Raw genomic sequence first — 17990 nt, forward strand, 5'->3', positions numbered from 1 at the left:
CCGTACTCCACGTCATCTTTGTGCTTTTTTATTTTGTTGACTTGGACTATTTTTAAACTATTGTCTAATGTGTTGTCTCTCTTTTTCCATCTCTAGTGAGCATGTTTCTAAATACGCTGACCCCAAAATTTTACGTCGCCCTGACAGGAACCTCTTCTTTAATATCTGGGCTTATATTGGTAAGTTTATTGCTTTTTTTCCCCCCCTATAATTAATAATAGTTCCAAACTACATTAATGTAATGCTGTTATATTTGAACAACCAGAGAGTAACTGCATGCTAAAAATAAAAGGAAGTAAGAAAAAAAGCTTTTCAGGTGTGACTGCTTGTTCCTTTCCAGCTCCCAAACTGACATAACTCCTTACTCTAAACTATTTACCTGAATAAAATGTTCTTATTGCACCAGTATTATTGAAACGAGGAAGCCTATAACTGGAGTTGATTTTTCCATCGCAGTGTCTTATTTATCTTTTAAAATATACAGTACCAGTCAAACGTTTGAGTACACCTGCTTGAAACCAGGTTTTTCACAATTATCTGTGCTTTAAAACGTATAAACCTGTACTTATAATCTTAATTGAACTGCACTGAAAATGTTAACTTTTCATTTTCAATAAATTGAACAACCAAAGCAAGCAGATTTCAGTCGTAAACCCAGGTTAGTTAAAAGTCAGAAATGTGTATAACATGGTGTTAGAACACTAAAAGAAGTTTAAAATTATCATTGTTAGATGTTCTCACAGGTAACTAACATGTTACCTTATTTACCTTTTGTCACCAGTTATTGGTAAACAAGGGAAGGTCCACGATTATTATAAATATAGGGAGGATGGGCAATTGTTTGTAATTCCTGAATGAACATGGCAAAATGTGCTTAGCAAGCAAGGAAAAAAGCTTTAAGAAATGAAGACAAATTGCAAGAACTCTGCAAGTGTCATGTGGACCGAAAAAGGTCAGGCAGGCCAAAGGTGACCTCAGAATCAGAGAATACGTTCATTGGAGTCACAAGTCTGTGAAACCGGTGAATAACTGACCCTGAAATACAAGCTGAACTCAATGCAACTAGAAGTACAGATGTTTCAACATCAACTGTTCAGAGGAGGTTGCGTGAAGCTGGCCTCAAAGGTCCAGTTTCTGTTTTTTGGCCTAGGCAACTCTCTTCCTCTTATTCTGCTCTCTTAACCATGGTTTATTTGCAGCACTTTTTTCCTGGTACTGTATGTCAGCTTCACGCAACCTCCTCTGAACAGTTGATGTTCCAATTTACATCACTATAGAGACAAAGTTTCAATGTACTGTATGTGTAGCATGATATTGCCAACATTTTCTGCGATTCAGAGCAAAACTTACAGTGACGCAAAGCAACTCTATTACATTGTAAACATGCTTTAGACCAAGCACATTTTACTACTATATTAATAGTATATATTTTCATGAAACTGACACGTATAAGGCGACATGTTTCTAGATAGTTTTAAGTATTGCAAAAAAGTTTATTGTCATTATACTCATATACAGGTGTATGGTATAACGAAATACTATTTAGCTAGCTCTCAGACAATAAGCAGTACAAAAAACAACAATACAATTGTATGATAAAAGAAAGAGACAACAGGCAGTGTGCAAAACAACAAAAGGTAACAGGTAATGTGCAAAACAATATCAGATGTGCAAAAACATACATCAACAGAATGAAATAAAGGATAGAAAATTATGGGGAGTGAGCTTCTTGACATGTAAGGTAGAGGTAGATTTCAATGTGTGTTTGAGTTTTTGGTAAGAAAGAAGGCACTGTGAGGTTTAGATCATAGGTGAGAGAGGCTGGGAGTTTAATAGTTTGATAGTGTGGGTGTAAAAAACTGTCTCTGAGTGTGGTAGTCCGGACCCGAATGCTCCGGTTCTATTATCCAGATGGTAGAGGGTCATACAGTCTGTAGCTGGGGTGTGTGGGGTCTTTGATTATGCTTAGAGCTTTCCTCAAGCACTGTCATAAATGTCCTGTATGGATGGGAGGGCAACCCCGGTGATGGACTGGGCAGTTTTCACCACCTGCTGTTGGGCTTTGCGGTCAGCAATACTGCAGTTGCCATACCACTCTGTTATGCAACCTGTCAGCGTGCTTTCTGTAGTGCATCTGTAAAGGTTAGTGAGGATCTAGGGACATATCTTAGCCTTCTTCAACCGTCTTAGGAAGTACAGGTACTGTTGCTCTTTCTTGATCAGACAGGTGGCGTTGAGAGACCATGTGAGGTCCTCGATGATATGGACACCAAGGAATTTGAAGTTACTGACCCTTTCCACTTTAGTCCCATTGATATGGATAGGAGCATGTCTGTTTTGCAGTTTCCTGAAATCAACGATCAGCTCCTTGGTTTTGCTGACGTTGAGGGTGAGGTTGTTGTCTTCACACCACGTTGTAAGGAGATTGACCTCCCTGTAGCCCTCTCATCGCTGTCTGTGATCAGACCTACAACTGTGGTGTCATTGGCAAACTTGATGATGGAGTTGGTGTTGTGTTTGGCCTTACAGTCATGGGTGTAGAGGGAGTAAAGTAATGGACTAAGCAAACCCCAGTGGGGACCCCAGTGTTCAGAGTTAGTGTGCTGGAGGTGTGGTTTCCATGCCTGACAGCCTGAGGTCTGCCTGTCAGAAAGTCCCGAATCAAGTTGCAGAGGGTGGTGCCGACACACCAGTGCCTGAGTTTCTTGACTAGTTTCTCTGGAATGATGATGTTAAAAGCTGAGCTGAAGTTGATGACTAGTAGTCTTGCGTATGTGTTCTTTTTATCCAGATGGGATAGGGCAGTGTCTATGGCAATGGAGATTGCATGATCTGTGGATGTATTGGGCAGGGAGGCAAATTGGTACGGGTCCAGTGTGTTCGGAATGGTGTCGTTAATGTGCTTCATGATAGCCTCTCGAAGCACTTCATGATGACAGTTGTTAGTGCCACCAGTCGGTAGTCATTAAGACATGTCACTGTGGTTTTCTTCGGTATTTGGATTATGGTGGTTGTCTTGAAGCAGGTGGGGACTACGGCTTGGGCCAGAGACATGTTGAAAAAAACAACTAAAATATACTCATAATAATTCATGTTTTTCAGAGACCATGTTTCTCATTCACTCACAGTGACTAGTGAGCAGGAAGGGCTGATTTCACACCATAAGTCACACAAACTCTCGCTCCCTCCCGTGGCAAAACCAGCGTTTTCTTGTCTGCCTGCGACAACATGGCAACCGTAAAGTACTTTCACAAAGTTGGCAATTTTGCACTTTATTTGAAATCTGTGAAATTTGAAAGGCTTTTGTTACCGAGGTTTAATTACTGGTCTGAGAAACTGCTGCTCCAGTTTCAGGTTAAATGGAAAAGGTTTCAGTCTCTGTTGAAAGTTTAGTAAAAAGACATGCACTTGGCTTGGGTCATAACCACTTCCAAACTAGGAGGTTGTGTTTCCATTGGGAAATATTGAATGGCCTCTGTGATTTGATTTTCCTACAGTGGTTTAACACCTGAGTGTTCCTTCAAACCCATTGTGTACTTCAATTCCCTGTACTCGTACTTTGTGGTTGAAGTTGAGAGGAGCATTCCCTGGGTTATTAATTTAATTCTATAAAACTTCTATAATACAGTATGTATTAATTTAGCTACTGGTGTTCCTTTGCTCATTTGAATTGTATATGTATATCTGCTCATCAGATTTGTCTCTCAATTTTGTTCGGGATTTTGATCTTCTGTCCAAAGTCGGCAATGTTTTCCTGTAACGCGGTGCTCCTGTGCTTCTCCCTCTTGTTAAGCCAAAATGGAAAGAAACACAGGCCATTACTGCCCCACTCAGCAGGCATGGACTTTCATTGACCATGCCTTGTGGCAAAAATCAGGTTGATCTCATCGCTGCAGTGTGTAAGTGCATCGCAGCTTATTCCCCTGCATGCTTGTTCACTTGTGGTTATCTGCACGTGCAGTGGAAATCGGCTCACTGCAGTATAAATAAATGACTTCAGACTTGACTTCCCAGCTCCGTTCCACATCAACACCTGCACTGCCCGTGACCAGGGTTTCATTGCCTAGAGCTGGCAGGTTGAAGCCAAAACATATTCTTAAGCCTTCATTGCATTTTATGCAAACTATTTGTTTATATCCCTAGTGGGGGAGTATACAGTATGGCTTTTTTTCTTTGCAGTTTGCAATTATTTGAAGGCTTTGCCATTAAACAATAAACGTGGATCACGTTTGCTTCTAATTGCATCCTATAATTTTCTGCTACTGTACAGTCCTCATTTTCTAAGCTCCTAATGTATAGGATGGAGTCACTATACAGACAGTACACAGGATTTCTGCCATAGTAATATCTTCCAAGCAAACGGATAATAGGACAGCATTTGGTTTCTGTTCAGTTTGGCAAAATGACCATGTTCCTAATGCACAGATGGGTACTTGGAGTGTTTGGAAACGATCACCTTGCTGTTATAGCTTAGAGTAACTGAATGCACAAGGAACAAAGGGTTAGCTCACACAATGACTCAATTACATGTGTGCATGCTGCTTTCATAATTAATTCTGCTCCACCCATCCACCCATTATCAGAAAGTTGCCTCTTATTCTTGGAAAGGCCTGCAGCGACCCTGAGCCCATCCCAGAAGCATGGGGAACAATCTGAGACTACAACTTGAACATGCTTACAGACATCAAACGTTGCAACTCATCTTCATTTCCTAGCTTTGGTCTGATAAAGTATTAATTTGAATAGACCTTAACAAGCCTGTGGTCTTTAAAATTGTTTAATGTAACCTGAAGAAAATCGCACACGTCACAAAGCATTGAACTATATATATACACAATATATATTTAGATCTAATGAACTTGGGCTGATAATTGATTTAATTAAAATGCTGTTTAAAATATTAAACTAATTTAAAGTAAAAAGCAGTTTGTGTTCTCAGCTTGAGTGATGTATTGTTTTAAGGTGTTGTATTTAAAGCTTTAAACATTGTAAAGAAAATTAAATTTGTTTTCAAGCAGATATTTAATAATGCATTTCTTCAGATTATATATTTCACTTTCATTTGCATACAATGTTTTAATGTCATATTAAGCATTTCCTAACATCCCTCCTACTTAACCTTCCTAACAATTATAAAGCATCTTTTCTGAAGTATAACAAAACGTTTAAAACATTACAATTTCAGTCAATTCACAGCTACTTGGTTTACATCAAGTGTATGTAGATGACATGATTTGCTTATATTATTCATTGTCTGTTTTTAGTCTGCACAGCTCTTAATGTATGTAAACCAATCTCCAGTTTATTTGAATATCAAATTATTAAGTCATCTAGACAAATGTAACACAGTATTTTACATTATCTAAAAGAACATCTCTTGGTGCACAAATATTCTGAGACGTCTAATAATAGTGCTATCTATGATCCTAAACAACAAACATTAGAGAGTATGATTTTAAAGACGGTACACGAAGATCCATGAATAACATTTTTGGTGCTTTTTGATTAATTTGTTTTGTAGATATTTGAATGGTGGTATTTTCGGAAGTACGGAACTTCCTTCATTGAACAAGTCTCTGTGAGTCACCTGCGCCCTCTGCTGGGCGGAGTCGATAACAGTACTCCTAGCAACTCCAACAGTAGTAATGGAGATTCAGATTCAAATCGACAGAGTGTGTCAGGTACGTACAATTCTTCACAAAACATTTAAAACGCTTCACTTTTGTTCTTGATTGTTCATGACCATTCTACACTTAAACTGCCTTTTCTTTGTGTCATTTCAAAGAGCAGAGAAATTATAGTTAAATATACCAATGTGCTGTTGCATATTTTATTAAGCTGGCTGTTACTTTGTTTTTAATGTTGCTCCATGGCTGATTACCATAGAGGGAGAGAAAACTGCACAATAGCTGGAGTTTATTGAATCCATTGTGTTCTGTATGACATCTACTGTTGTCTATATGACGTTACTGTAGCATGTATGCACTTCTTAGATGCATTTGATAACTTGCAAGTCTTTCCACCTTTTAAAACTACAATAACATAAAAGGCATTTCCCAGCATTTTTTCCATTGGATCTTCTTTGGTATAATTTTGTTGCATAATCATATAGGTTTTTAAATTCTAGACGGTTGTTTCAGATGACTGAAAAATACAGGAACAAGTTTTATTGTTTTTGTTACTTCTTCCTCTTTAAAATCCATTTATTCACCACTGTATTCAGTAGTTTCCTCTTGCCTGTAAATTATTGAGTTATATGGGATACTGTGGCCTGTCTGTTATGTGGTGCCATACAGACACCTACCTTATTTTGACACAAGACCTGACAATCTACTAATCAGCTCATTCTCTTAGTCACCATTAATTCCAGATTTTCAGTGTCTTAAAGTGAAAATAAAGATTCTGTAGCCTTTAAATGGCTTAAAGACAGATTAACCCCTGTCACAATTTTGATTATGGAAATGGCAACAGCCAAAGCTCTTGATCCTAAGTAGTGTGTATGAAGAATTCTGCTAAACACCAGCTCTTTTACACATTTGTTCCTGCCTAAGCCTCTTATTGGGAAAATAAGAGGGTTTTTATACTGCCACCCTATCCAGAGCTTTGAGAATCCCGAGTGAGTGACTCAGAGGTCACAGGTTCAAGCCTGGGCTGTGCCACTATCTGGCTGTGAATGAGATTTCCCATTTCTGCAACACACAATTGCTCAAGCAGGGGATCGGGTGCGAGTCTGTCAGGGTCTCCTCTGCTTGATGTGTAGCGACATTAGTGATAATGTGCCACTGGTCCATTTGATGTTCACACTCTGGCAACGCAGTGTCAGTCTTGCTCTGAGTCACAGTGCTAATGGCATTTCTGCTGCTGGAGGGAAAGAAGCTGGTGCTCTCTGTGTTGATTTAGATGTAGTCACAGTAGGAAGGTTTGAACAATCATTGCAGATTGAGAGAGTTTGTAATAGGAGGTGATTAATGATTACATAAAAAACAATCTCTTCACTTTAACCTTGTTCCTGTTAATAATTATAAAGTTGATCTCCACCTGGTTTTGGAAAGATAACAGCCATGAGCTCCCTATTGTCGTAGCTTATACAGTTATAATACAATACTGATGAATTTTAAGGAGACCGCAATAAGGTGCTCTAATACCATCTTTAGATCTTTATGCTGATCTCTTCTGGAGATCTAAATACTGTGAATGCACCAAAATAAACAGGAATTGTGACCGGGGTGGGGGCAATGGAAAGGAATGTATCCTTAGTTTGCCCGATCCCTGTGGGTATAATTTAGTTTGCTTCCTCACTCTGCGGAGTACTGCACAGACCACAGGAAGGTCTTCTTATCATCCTGTTTGAATCTGGTTTGCAGGCTTGCCTAATGAAATCCGCTGAAGGGAATTCTTGCCTTCGTTTTCTTGCCGTTGCTCTGAACCCCAGTAATCCCATTCTGGAATTCATTTAAATTCTTTTTTTTTTGTCCGCAGAATGTAAAGTTTGGAGAAACCCACTAAATTTATTTAGAGGAGCAGAATATAACCGGTGAGTGTAAAGCTTTATTTTAAAAAAAAGCTATTTTCTTATCACAATAACCCGTTGGACTCCTTTTTATTTGCTATATTGCTGCTTTAAGGCATGTTAGTGGACCAGTAGGTGACACTTCTCCAAACCAGTACCCCCAGTATGACGACAGTGGACACTGTGCTGTAGGGGGTGTCATTTGGATGAGATTTCAAACCAAGCCTTAACTGCTTTATCATTACAGATCCTGTAATGCTCTTCATAATAGTAATGGTGTTAATCCCAGGGACTGGTGTTCTGCCCTGGGCTTGTGCAATCTGATCTTCATAAAGTTCCCCCTTAATGCAACTAGAAAAACAATTTCTAATTTGTCCACATGTTCTAGTATCCAGGGGGGTTCAGCAAATACGTGGTGGATGAAGTGGACTTTGTACTACAAATAAAGAGCTTTGGGATCCTTAAAAATGAAAAATGCTGCATGAGCAGTGTGATTTTTTTTATTTATGTGCTTATCAGACACATTTGTCTCTTATCCATTCTATTTATGATGTGATCATACAGGGGTTTCTCTTTTTTTATTCACCGAAGAGCGACTGGCACTAGACTGCCACTATAAGCAAAACCCTTTGAGTGATAAATTTGAAAATGCTAAGAGTGTGGCTACCACAAGAGCCACCTTTTCTCATGAAATATATTTGTTTTTGAAACCCTTTCTCGCAGCACGTAGAAAACATTAAATGGAATAAATGAAACAAATTCTCAGTGTAGGCAACCTTCTTCTGTCTCCTTGCTGTAAGTCAGTGTGATCACATTATGCAACTGCACTCCCACAGGTACTGTGCATCAGCCCCAACGAGCTGGCAGAGGTTGCTTAAATTGGATTACACCGTTCATATAATCAAACATTTTTTTTTCTTATCTCCGTTAGGTATTTACTTTTGAATACAGAAACGGATATACAAAACAAATAAATTGTAGAAATTGACTTTGCATTCATTTTCAGCACCTCCTTAGTCCAGTACAGGATTGGAGACTAACCTGACAGACGTTGTCTGTTTTGTGAATGTTGAAGTTTTTGTGAATGCTGAAGTGCTTAGGATTTGCAATTAAATGCTCGTAGTAATCCTGACACCTTCTTGGTTATGTTCCTCTCAGGTACACGTGGGTAACGGGAAGAGAGCCTCTCACATACTACGATATGAATCTTTCTGCCCAGGATCACCAGACGTTTTTCACGTGTGACACAGATCACTTAAGGCCTGCTGATGCTAGTAAGAACTGTGTTAATGAGATGTCATTGGAGGTGATGATGAAAATCTAAGATGATGCTGTTTGAATGGGTATAAACTGGAAGGCTAAATGTTGCATAATAATTACTATTAATAATAAATAGATAGATAGATAGATAGATACTTTATTGATCCCGTGAGGGAAATTGCAGTGCAACAGCAGCTTAACACACACAACACAGCCACAGTGTAACGAATTATATACTAATAGTACAATACATACAATACAATACAAGAGTTACTCACAGTCCGGACACACAAGAGGAAACTAGAACAGAACAGTACACAGAAAATCGTATCACACGTATGAATATAAATATAGATGTAACCATAGATATAAATATAAATATAAATGTATTGCACAGGTCCCTGGCATATATTGCACAAAAGTGGTTGTAAACGGGAAAAAGAAAAAAAAAGAAAAAGAAAGAGAACAGATGTAGCAGTATATGTGTATATGCGTTTAGTCCAGAAACAGGTCACTGTCGCTGTTGCCTCTGCCAAGACGCAAGGTGGATGCGTTGTACAGTCTTATGGCAGACGGCAAGAATGACCTCCTGTAGCGCTCCCTGTCGCACCGTGGGTGAATCAGTCTATTGCTGAACGTGCTCTTCATTCCTGCAAGCCTGTCATAGAGGGCTACTTAAACAAATAGGACTACTTAAACAAAAGGTTCATGTTATTGATCAGATGAAAGTCATCTGAAAGAAGAAGTTTGTTTCTCTTTCCTGCAGTGGTGTTTTGACTCTTATAGAAATTCTTATAGATATTCTTATAGTATAGAATATTGTTCTCTTTCTGTTCTGCTTATCTATTGTTGAGGTGTCTACAGGCATTGTCTGACATTTTCGATAGTTTCCATGATTTACAAGGAAGGAGTATTACTCGGATCTTCAGACAATTTGTGTGCATGTCGTTCACCTGTTCTGTTGACCTTGCATTAACAGTTTTATACAAAATAATAAGGAACCACTTTAGGAACCATAAGTGATATTTCAGAGGTACCCTCTGATAGGTCCATCGGTTCTATTGGTTGGATAGCATCATTGTAAACACAACCTGTTGTGCATAAAAAGCCAAGCCACTAAGTAAAAATCCAGAAATGTCATCAATATAGGCAAATTATTTCTTTAATGCATCACATACAGTATATAATAAATTTAAAGTAGTAAGTACAAAGTACTGGCTACAAATAGTACATTATATATTGTCAGAATTGTAGTCTATCAAGCTATTTCATATTGGGGAAAAAATGACATTCAAGACGTACATTCAAGAGTGCCAAGAGACTTATTAGTTTTTGTCTTTGAGAAATATGTTTAGCATCTACATTTGCATACTATTGGTGACAGGGCCTTCCCTTGCTGTGCTCCTGAGCTCTGGAACTCTATTTGTTGTAATGTTAACAGAAAGTGTATGTTGTAAAGGAATAGATTTTTGTGCAAAGAACAAACTATGATAAACTAAAAAGTTAGGTTTGGGGGCTTCTGAGTGGCTCAGCAGGTGAAGGCGCTCAATGCAAATGCAGGCTTCAGTTCCTTGGTCCAGACTCCCGCATGCTTGCAGTGATGTGAGAGATGTGTAGCTTCTCTATAGGGCATAATGAGGCTGGCAGCACATTGAAAGATGAATAGTTCTGATGGGCAGGCGAGTTGGAGTTGGATGTCTGCCAACCTCCTTCTGCCACAGGAGACATTGCTGTGGACCAATCCATTTTAAAAAAATGCCAATTTCAAATTGGGAGACATGAGGAAAAACATGAAAATTGTTTTAAGGATGTTAATTTATACACTGCCAAAATCCTAAGTTCATGGTATGAAGTACACACTAAGTAAAGTTCTTTTTGGAATGGCGTATCGGCTTTAATCTTTGAACCATGGTTTTATTTGATTGACAGTAATGCAGAAGGCTTGGAGAGAGAGAAATCCGCAGGCTCGGATCTCAGCTGCACATGAAGCTTTGGAGCTAGATGAGTGAGTCACCGTCTATAAGATGAAATATTTTCCCTCATAATCACGAAGATACTTACCCATCGCTTTGTTCCCTGTTTGCTACAGATATGAATAAGAAGTTATGAGTATTCATTATACTAGAGGGGTGTCTGATTTTCGGCATGCACGCTATAGCAATGAAAGAGATAGGATTTCACCACCATGTTGAACACATTTCTGTTAAAACACATGGCCCTTGTGATCCAGGCATCACATTAAAGCTTATGTTACTGGAGGCATTGTCTGCTCTTCTATTAATTCGTTATGACCTCCATCCATGACATTACATGGAATGACAAAAGGCTGAGCCTGATGCATGTGTATAGCAGATGATGAATTATTTATTTCGCACATTTCTCCCATTCGATATCTGCTTTAGAGGGCTGGCATGAAATGTCAACTAAACCGCATGGTATAATTTATAACAGAAGTCACAGTACTGGATTTAACATGGTTGCAGAGGGGGAGGGGAGGTGGACTGTCAGGGTTTTTTTTTTGTGTAAAACGGCAGTTTTAATGTTTTGTGTTGAACAGCTGTGCCACTGCATACATCCTCCTGGCAGAAGAGGAAGCCACAACAATTGTGGAGGCCGAGAAGCTTTTTAAACAGGCCCTGAAGGCAGGAGAGGGCTGTTACAGGCGCAGTCAGCAGCTCCAGCACCATGGGGCCCAGTATGAAGCACAGCACAGTGAGTAAATCAGATTATACACACCAAGACTGTGCAAGACATCATTTAGCTCAGAGCCCTGATAAAGTACTGTACATGTTGGTATAGTAAATTGCCCTGGAATAATAGCAACTCCAATAACATGCATTTCTTCTCAGGTAAAGATCCTAAAGCAACTAAGACTGAGTATAGACAAAACTCCACTTTCCACTATCGTCTGCTGTATATTGACCACTGCAGATTCACAGCAGAGGTGTAGACCAGCATTTAATGTAGGTTTGAAATCTGTTCAATTTAAGATGTGCTTAATGTAAAGAGAGAATATTATTTCACAGTTCATAAACATGTTGTCCCAGCTAATTTTGATAATTATGATACTATATACTACACAATATTTCTCCTCTAAAATATCTTTTTTTTTCTTGTATGGAATAAGTGATTCGTCCCTCTTTTTTTTAGGAAGAGATACAAATGTTTTGGTTTACATTAAAAGGAGGCTAGCAATGTGTGCTAGAAAACTGGGAAGAACAAGAGAAGCAGTGAAAATGATGAGAGATGTAAGTATTCCCAAGTCTTTAGGATCAGACAGTGGAAACCAGCTGAATGATTGTGAATATACCTTGAGATTCAGAGTTGAGTAAAGAGAATATTTTTGAGAAGTTCACTATTGGGGGGAAAAAAAAGTTTAATTTTTTTCCCATAATGAATCCTATAAATTGAAGAGCATTAAAGGAAAATAAATAAAGTTTCACATATTACTGTGTACATAAAATTGAGTAACAGAAAAAGTGTTTTTGTCACAGAATGATTTTAGTGCTCTTGTATTTAATCTATTATACATCTATTTAATATGTTATATATGTGAATATAAAAGGCCCATCTAGAGCTTTTCAGGAAAATAGAAGACTTTGGAGACAGGATCAGGGTGGATTTTTCACTTGAAGTTTTTATTTTGTATTTATATTGGATAGCAAGCCAGTTGTATATTATTACAAAGCCTGTGCACCAGTAGTTCTAAAGCTTACAGAGCATATTGCTAACAGAGCAATTCCTAAAAAATTCAAAATTTCTTCTGCTGAGATTATCTCCAAATGACCCTTTATTGGTAAAGAAATCACATTTAATGAAATGAAGAATGTTTTGGATGCACAATAAATATGCATATACTCTTAAGTGTATTGTTACCCATGATGCTCTGCAAATGGCTGGAGTGGATTGATTAAACAAACTCATTTAGTGAAGTGGCAAAACGTCCTGTCACAGTTCAGTCAATATTAGCTTCTACTGATGGGTTTGCAGCTAACAGATATTTGGCACTGTTCTTATTTTGTATCTTGTTGCCACTGTGCCCTCTATCTCATTCCCTGTGCTTTCTTTATATTGTAGAGAATACATGCCATTAGCAATCCACTAGTATAAAACTACAGTACAGCTCTTGTTTTTTATTGTTGCACCTAGCAGTAAAATTTAAAATATTTCAAAATCTCTCATGGGGGAAAAAAAGCATTACTGATCTTTATGTAGTGTGGTACAACACTGTTTGAGTTTAAAGTGGTCTCCTGTCATTTCAGAATTATTCTCTTTAATACATTTCAGGAATGTGTGACGATTTAACAGAGCAACCAGTCTAAGATCATAAATATATATATATATATTTGCCTTCATTAGATTGTTTTTATTTAGGGTTTAACACTTGTGAGTTTGAGATGTCTTCAGATTTAAATCCAGGATAATGAAAAGAACTATAGACAAGCACTTACAACTTTACAATAATGTCACCAGTTCTTAAGGATTCTTGCAATAAGACTGTGATTCCCTACTTGGAACACTGTGGTTTAATTGGACTTGCTCCATTTTCATTTTTATCTTTCATAAATACACACATTGTCAAAACATTGTCATGTCACGTCATGAGGCTTTAGCAGGTGAAAGAAAAAAAGCATTTGATTCAATTAAGCAATGAATAACGGAGGCACTTTGTTATACAAAGGGTTATTTGTGGGTCTGATACAGTCTATCCAGGTGTGTCATTGAAGACAATGCCCTGGAACCTGATTCTGTCTAGAAATGGGGGACGAGATCCTTTGAACAACTGGCAACCAAACAAGTTGGTGGCCAGAATGATATGTTATATGTATATATGCATGGTGAGCAATGGCTCTATGGCTAAGGATCTGCGCTTGTGGCTGGAAGGTTGCCAGTTCAAATCCCGCAGCCGGCAGAAGAATCCTACTCCATTGGGCCCCTGAGCAAGGCACTTAACCCCAACTGCTCCAGGGGTGCTGTACAATGGCTGACCCTGCACTCTGACCTCAGGCTCTCTCCCTGTCTGTGTTTTTTATGGAGAGCAAGCTGGGGTATGCGAAAAAGACAAATTCCTAATGCAAGAAATTGTATAGGGCTAATAAAATAAAGTGATGTTATGTTTTATATTGTGTTATTACCTTTCTTATGTTTATGAGAAACGTATTACAGTACAGTATTTTGTGTGCATCCAAAATATTGCAATTGAAAATGATAAAATCGGGTTACATTCCTATAACCACAGTGCCTTTGAGAACTACTGTTGCAGATGGAGTTAGAGCTGTGCTGTCTCTGAGCCTGACTTCATCCTGTGAGGTACTACATGTAACAACAGTTGTATGTTTTCCAGTTAATGAAGGAGTTCCCTCTCCTCAGTATGTTCAATATCCACGAAAACCTCCTTGAGGCCTTACTGGAACTGCAGGCCTATGCTGATGTACAAGCAGTATTAGCAAAATATGACGGTAAGCAAGTGTAAAGGAATACAGGGGCGAAAAACACAATTTTAATTGCAGAAATGTAGCATTTTTAAAAGAATGACTAGGTCAGAAAGTTGAAAAGCTTGTATGTAGTTGTTGTACTAAAAAAAACAAATTCAATATTTTTTACTGAAGAGTGTGCTCAGCAGCTGATATGCTGAGAATTTCTGTTCAAGCAATGCAACTTCACAGAAGTAAAGTGTCATTCATGCTAAATATAGTATGTGCATGTGTAAACAGATCTCTTTCAGGAGGCAGAATATACTGTGGATTAGATTAGAAAGACTTTAAATCTTTCTGTTATCACTACTATTTATAATACCAATATACAATATAGGAGATCTAGAACGGCAGTTGTCTTCACTTACTGTACTAACCTTCAGTTACCTGAACACAGCCAGTGTCCTCCCTTAGTGAAGATACAGTACATAACTGATCTGTTTTTTTATGTTTTTAATAAGATGTCTACATCAGTGTTGTGTTTTTCTTAAGTAGCCTCCTGGCACTACATGATTACATTCTTTTTCTTGTAGCTGTCTTCCCTGTAGTGGGATATTAGCACCCAATAACAAATGTGGACTAACAGTTCTGTGATCTTGTTGCCTGGCTGCCTTGAGAGCAAAGTTCTTTAAGTGCCTTTAAAACTGCTTTTTCTTTCTCACTTTCTACTCTTCACAAGGTTAAATTCTCCAAGGACCTCAAAGCTGGAAGCATTAGAGTAGACATTTTAGATGCACTGAAGCACTAACAATTTTGTGGCCTGTACATATTATTTACGTACGTGGTGTTCCATATCCTAATGAATCTGATGAGTTACGTTCATTTCACAGTGATATATCACGTGGCTAAAACATGCTCTAAACGTGTAGTACAGTGCTCATATCATTGCACTAAAACCGTCTATGATTGATGTCCAATAATCTCTAAGGGAAGCTTATTTAAAACTGAGAGCAGGAGGCACTTTTTTCCAAAATTGTCTGTGGGAGTCTGGAACAAACTGCCCAGCCATGTTGCTGGACCTAATTATGGCTTATTTCAAAAAGCGGTTGAGGGAGATCCTTGTATCCTTTAAGTAGCTCAAGAGTGTCAAACTAATTTGCTGTGGTGTGTCTGATTTTATTCAATGTACAGTACCTCAAGCAGGTCACGTCAAAGTACTAGGCACAACCATTACATGGTGGATAGGGCTCTAGAAATTAAATAATATTATTTGTTTTTATATAATTAATATTAGTATAATACACATAGTATGGTGTAATACGCACAATAATTTAATTGTAATGATTTGTATTTTTGGTGTTTATTATACAATGACATACTGTACCTATCTTTTAAATACAATTAGGAGACAGTGCATCTTGATGATAATTTAGCCAAACATTTTTACAGCGGTGCTGTAGTTAATATTGTTGCCTCAGAATGCTGGGGTTCTGGGTTCAGTTCCAGACCTGGGGTGCTGTCTGTGTGGATTTTGTATGTTCTCTCTGTGTTTGTGTGGGTGTCCTCCGGGTGCTCCTGTTTCCTCCCACAGTCCAAAGACATACTGATAGGTTCATTGGCTTCTGGGAAAATTGTCGCTGGTGGGTGTGGGTGTGTGTGACCTGTGAGGGACATGCGTCCTGTCAAGAGTGTATCCAGCATTGTGCCCGTTGCTTGCCAGGGTAGACTTGGGCTCTCCCGCCACCCTGAACTGGATAAAGCAGTTAAAAGAATCTCCTCTAAAACCTGTTAAGAGTTCAGCTGCAATGTTGTTTTTACATTTCGGGTGTTCTAATGAATCAGCAATGACGCATGAAACTACCAAGTACACGGTAACGTGTACAGCTTCCAATTTACATCACTAAAGAGACAAGGTTTCAATGTATGCATAGAGTCATATTGCCGTCATTGTCGGCGATTCAGAACGAGGCAACAACACGTCAGATGACGCAAAAGCGGACCTATTACATTGTAAACATGCTTTAGACAAACAGATTTTGCTACTGTTTAAAAGAGTAAACATTTAAATGAAACCGACACATACATGGTTTTTAGATACTTTTACGTTTTGCAAAAAAGAGCAACCCGTGTTGAGACCGGCGGTTTCCCATCTGCCTGCGGCAACACGGAAACAACACTATTTTTGCAAAGTTCACGGTTTTGCACGTCATTCGAAATTTATAAAAATTTGCAGTACCGTTAATTTTTTTTTGTTACTGGTAACTTACTATTTAATTTGTTACTGAAATTAAAATAACCAGTCTGAGAAATTTGGACTGCAGTTACCCATTATAACTAGTAATATGGAACACTATTTTCTACATATCCTGGATATAAAGGAAATAAGTTGAGTTTTACAACTATTGTTTTGTAACCACTAACTGAGACAGATAGGCTTAATGGCCTTCCCTCCTTTACAGACTTTGTTGTTGTACTTTGATATCTCAGCCCCCTTTTATACTATAAGGTGCTTTGAGAAAACGTTTAAAATTAAGTTTATTATTTTTATTATTCCATCTTTTGTATCATCGCCTATATACAGTATTGTATATGCTGTACACACACAATCAACTTTCAGGCTGAAAGAAAATACGCCCTTTAGTGGTGAGTTCTGTAATCACTATTTTGTTGGTACTGTATAAATACACATAGACATATCAATTCATAGGTAATTTGGTTGAGGCTTTTATCAGTCTTTTATATTTTTATATAAATATATCCTGTATTTATATAAATATATTTGATATCCTTACCCATTTGTTCAGCTGAGTGTTTTTCTGAAGCAATCTGATTGAGGTGCCATGGTCATTGAGGTGGTACAGGATCACCTGGAATTTGAACCCGCAACCTTCCAGTTACAAGTCCAGAGCCCTGGCCACTAGTCCATACTGCTGCCTCAATTTATATTAACTGGGCATTAGTGGTTCATTTCAACATGCAAATGAAGTACTCAAAAACCAGATGATCGACACTACATTAAATGCCGCAAAAGTGAATATTCCTACAGGAAAACACTCATGTCAGGATTTATTATTCAATATCCATATTACAAAAGGAGCATAATGATTTTTTTAGGACCCTTTTTGGGGATTACACTCATATGATCCTTTTTTTGTTTTCACAGATATTAGCTTACCCAAATCAGCAACAATATGCTACACAGCAGCTCTTCTCAAAGCCAGGGCTGTGTCAGATAAGTAAGTGTTCTTTTCTATCGGAAACATAATTTTTGCCTGCAAGCTTTTGAAAAGATCGTATGCCTTGATGCATCTAGGAGTGGAAAGAACTTCAACACATTACATGAAATTAAATGGAAAAATGTAGCTTTTATGAAATATTTCCTAACTGTGGGGTGCTTGAAGGATAAGCAAATTAGGGTTACGCTGGGTCTCATTTTATAATGGCATTTTAAGAGAAATGATAAATTAATAGATGTTAAATATAAGTGATGTTTACCAGTTTTGTATTCTGGGTTAAAAATGACCAAAATGCAATTTTCCCATCCCAATGGTACTCCTGTTTGGCTGAACCGATAAAGGTGATAACTTTGAGCTCAGACTGGGTTCTGTAACCCATGTGTTGCAAGTCTGAGCCTGGCCTATGCCAGCAGGAGACACTGCGTAGAACTCCACTGTGTGACAGGACACAGATCATCGCCGACTGGATAGGATGTGTCACCCAGGACATGGGACAAAAATGTAATTGCTGCAACATCCCAGGTGCTAATAAGCTGGTGGCAGTGTGAGGGAAGGATCTCTATCCAGGTC

At 38.2% G+C, this 17990-nt stretch overlaps 1 protein-coding gene across 7 annotated transcripts in view; it reads left to right on the forward strand.

Moving 5' to 3' along the window:
* The window catches only part of LOC148655179 (suppressor of tumorigenicity 7 protein homolog), a 69986-nt gene that overhangs the window by 44052 nt on the left and 7944 nt on the right, over positions 1-17990 (forward strand). For 5 of the 7 annotated variants that reach the window (XM_088645444.1, XM_088645442.1, XM_088645449.1 and 2 more), the window contains 9 exons: positions 97-179; positions 5522-5681; positions 7480-7534; positions 8669-8784; positions 10700-10775; positions 11328-11482; positions 11921-12018; positions 14100-14229; positions 17348-17420. In XM_088645444.1, the coding sequence (XP_088501570.1) occupies positions 97-179; positions 5522-5681; positions 7480-7534; positions 8669-8784; positions 10700-10775; positions 11328-11482; positions 11921-12018; positions 14100-14229; positions 17348-17420 (946 nt within the window). The remainder of the gene's footprint in view (positions 1-96; positions 180-5521; positions 5682-7479; positions 7535-8668; positions 8785-10699; positions 10776-11327; positions 11483-11920; positions 12019-14099; positions 14230-17347; positions 17421-17990) is intronic. The other 2 variants (XM_088645443.1, XM_088645445.1) reach the window with 1 other exon arrangement.

This window comes from Lepisosteus platostomus, chromosome 9, assembly GCF_059453375.1.
Source record: "Lepisosteus platostomus isolate fLepPlt1 chromosome 9, fLepPlt1.hap1, whole genome shotgun sequence".
NCBI classification, from domain to species: Eukaryota; Metazoa; Chordata; class Actinopteri; order Semionotiformes; family Lepisosteidae; genus Lepisosteus; species Lepisosteus platostomus.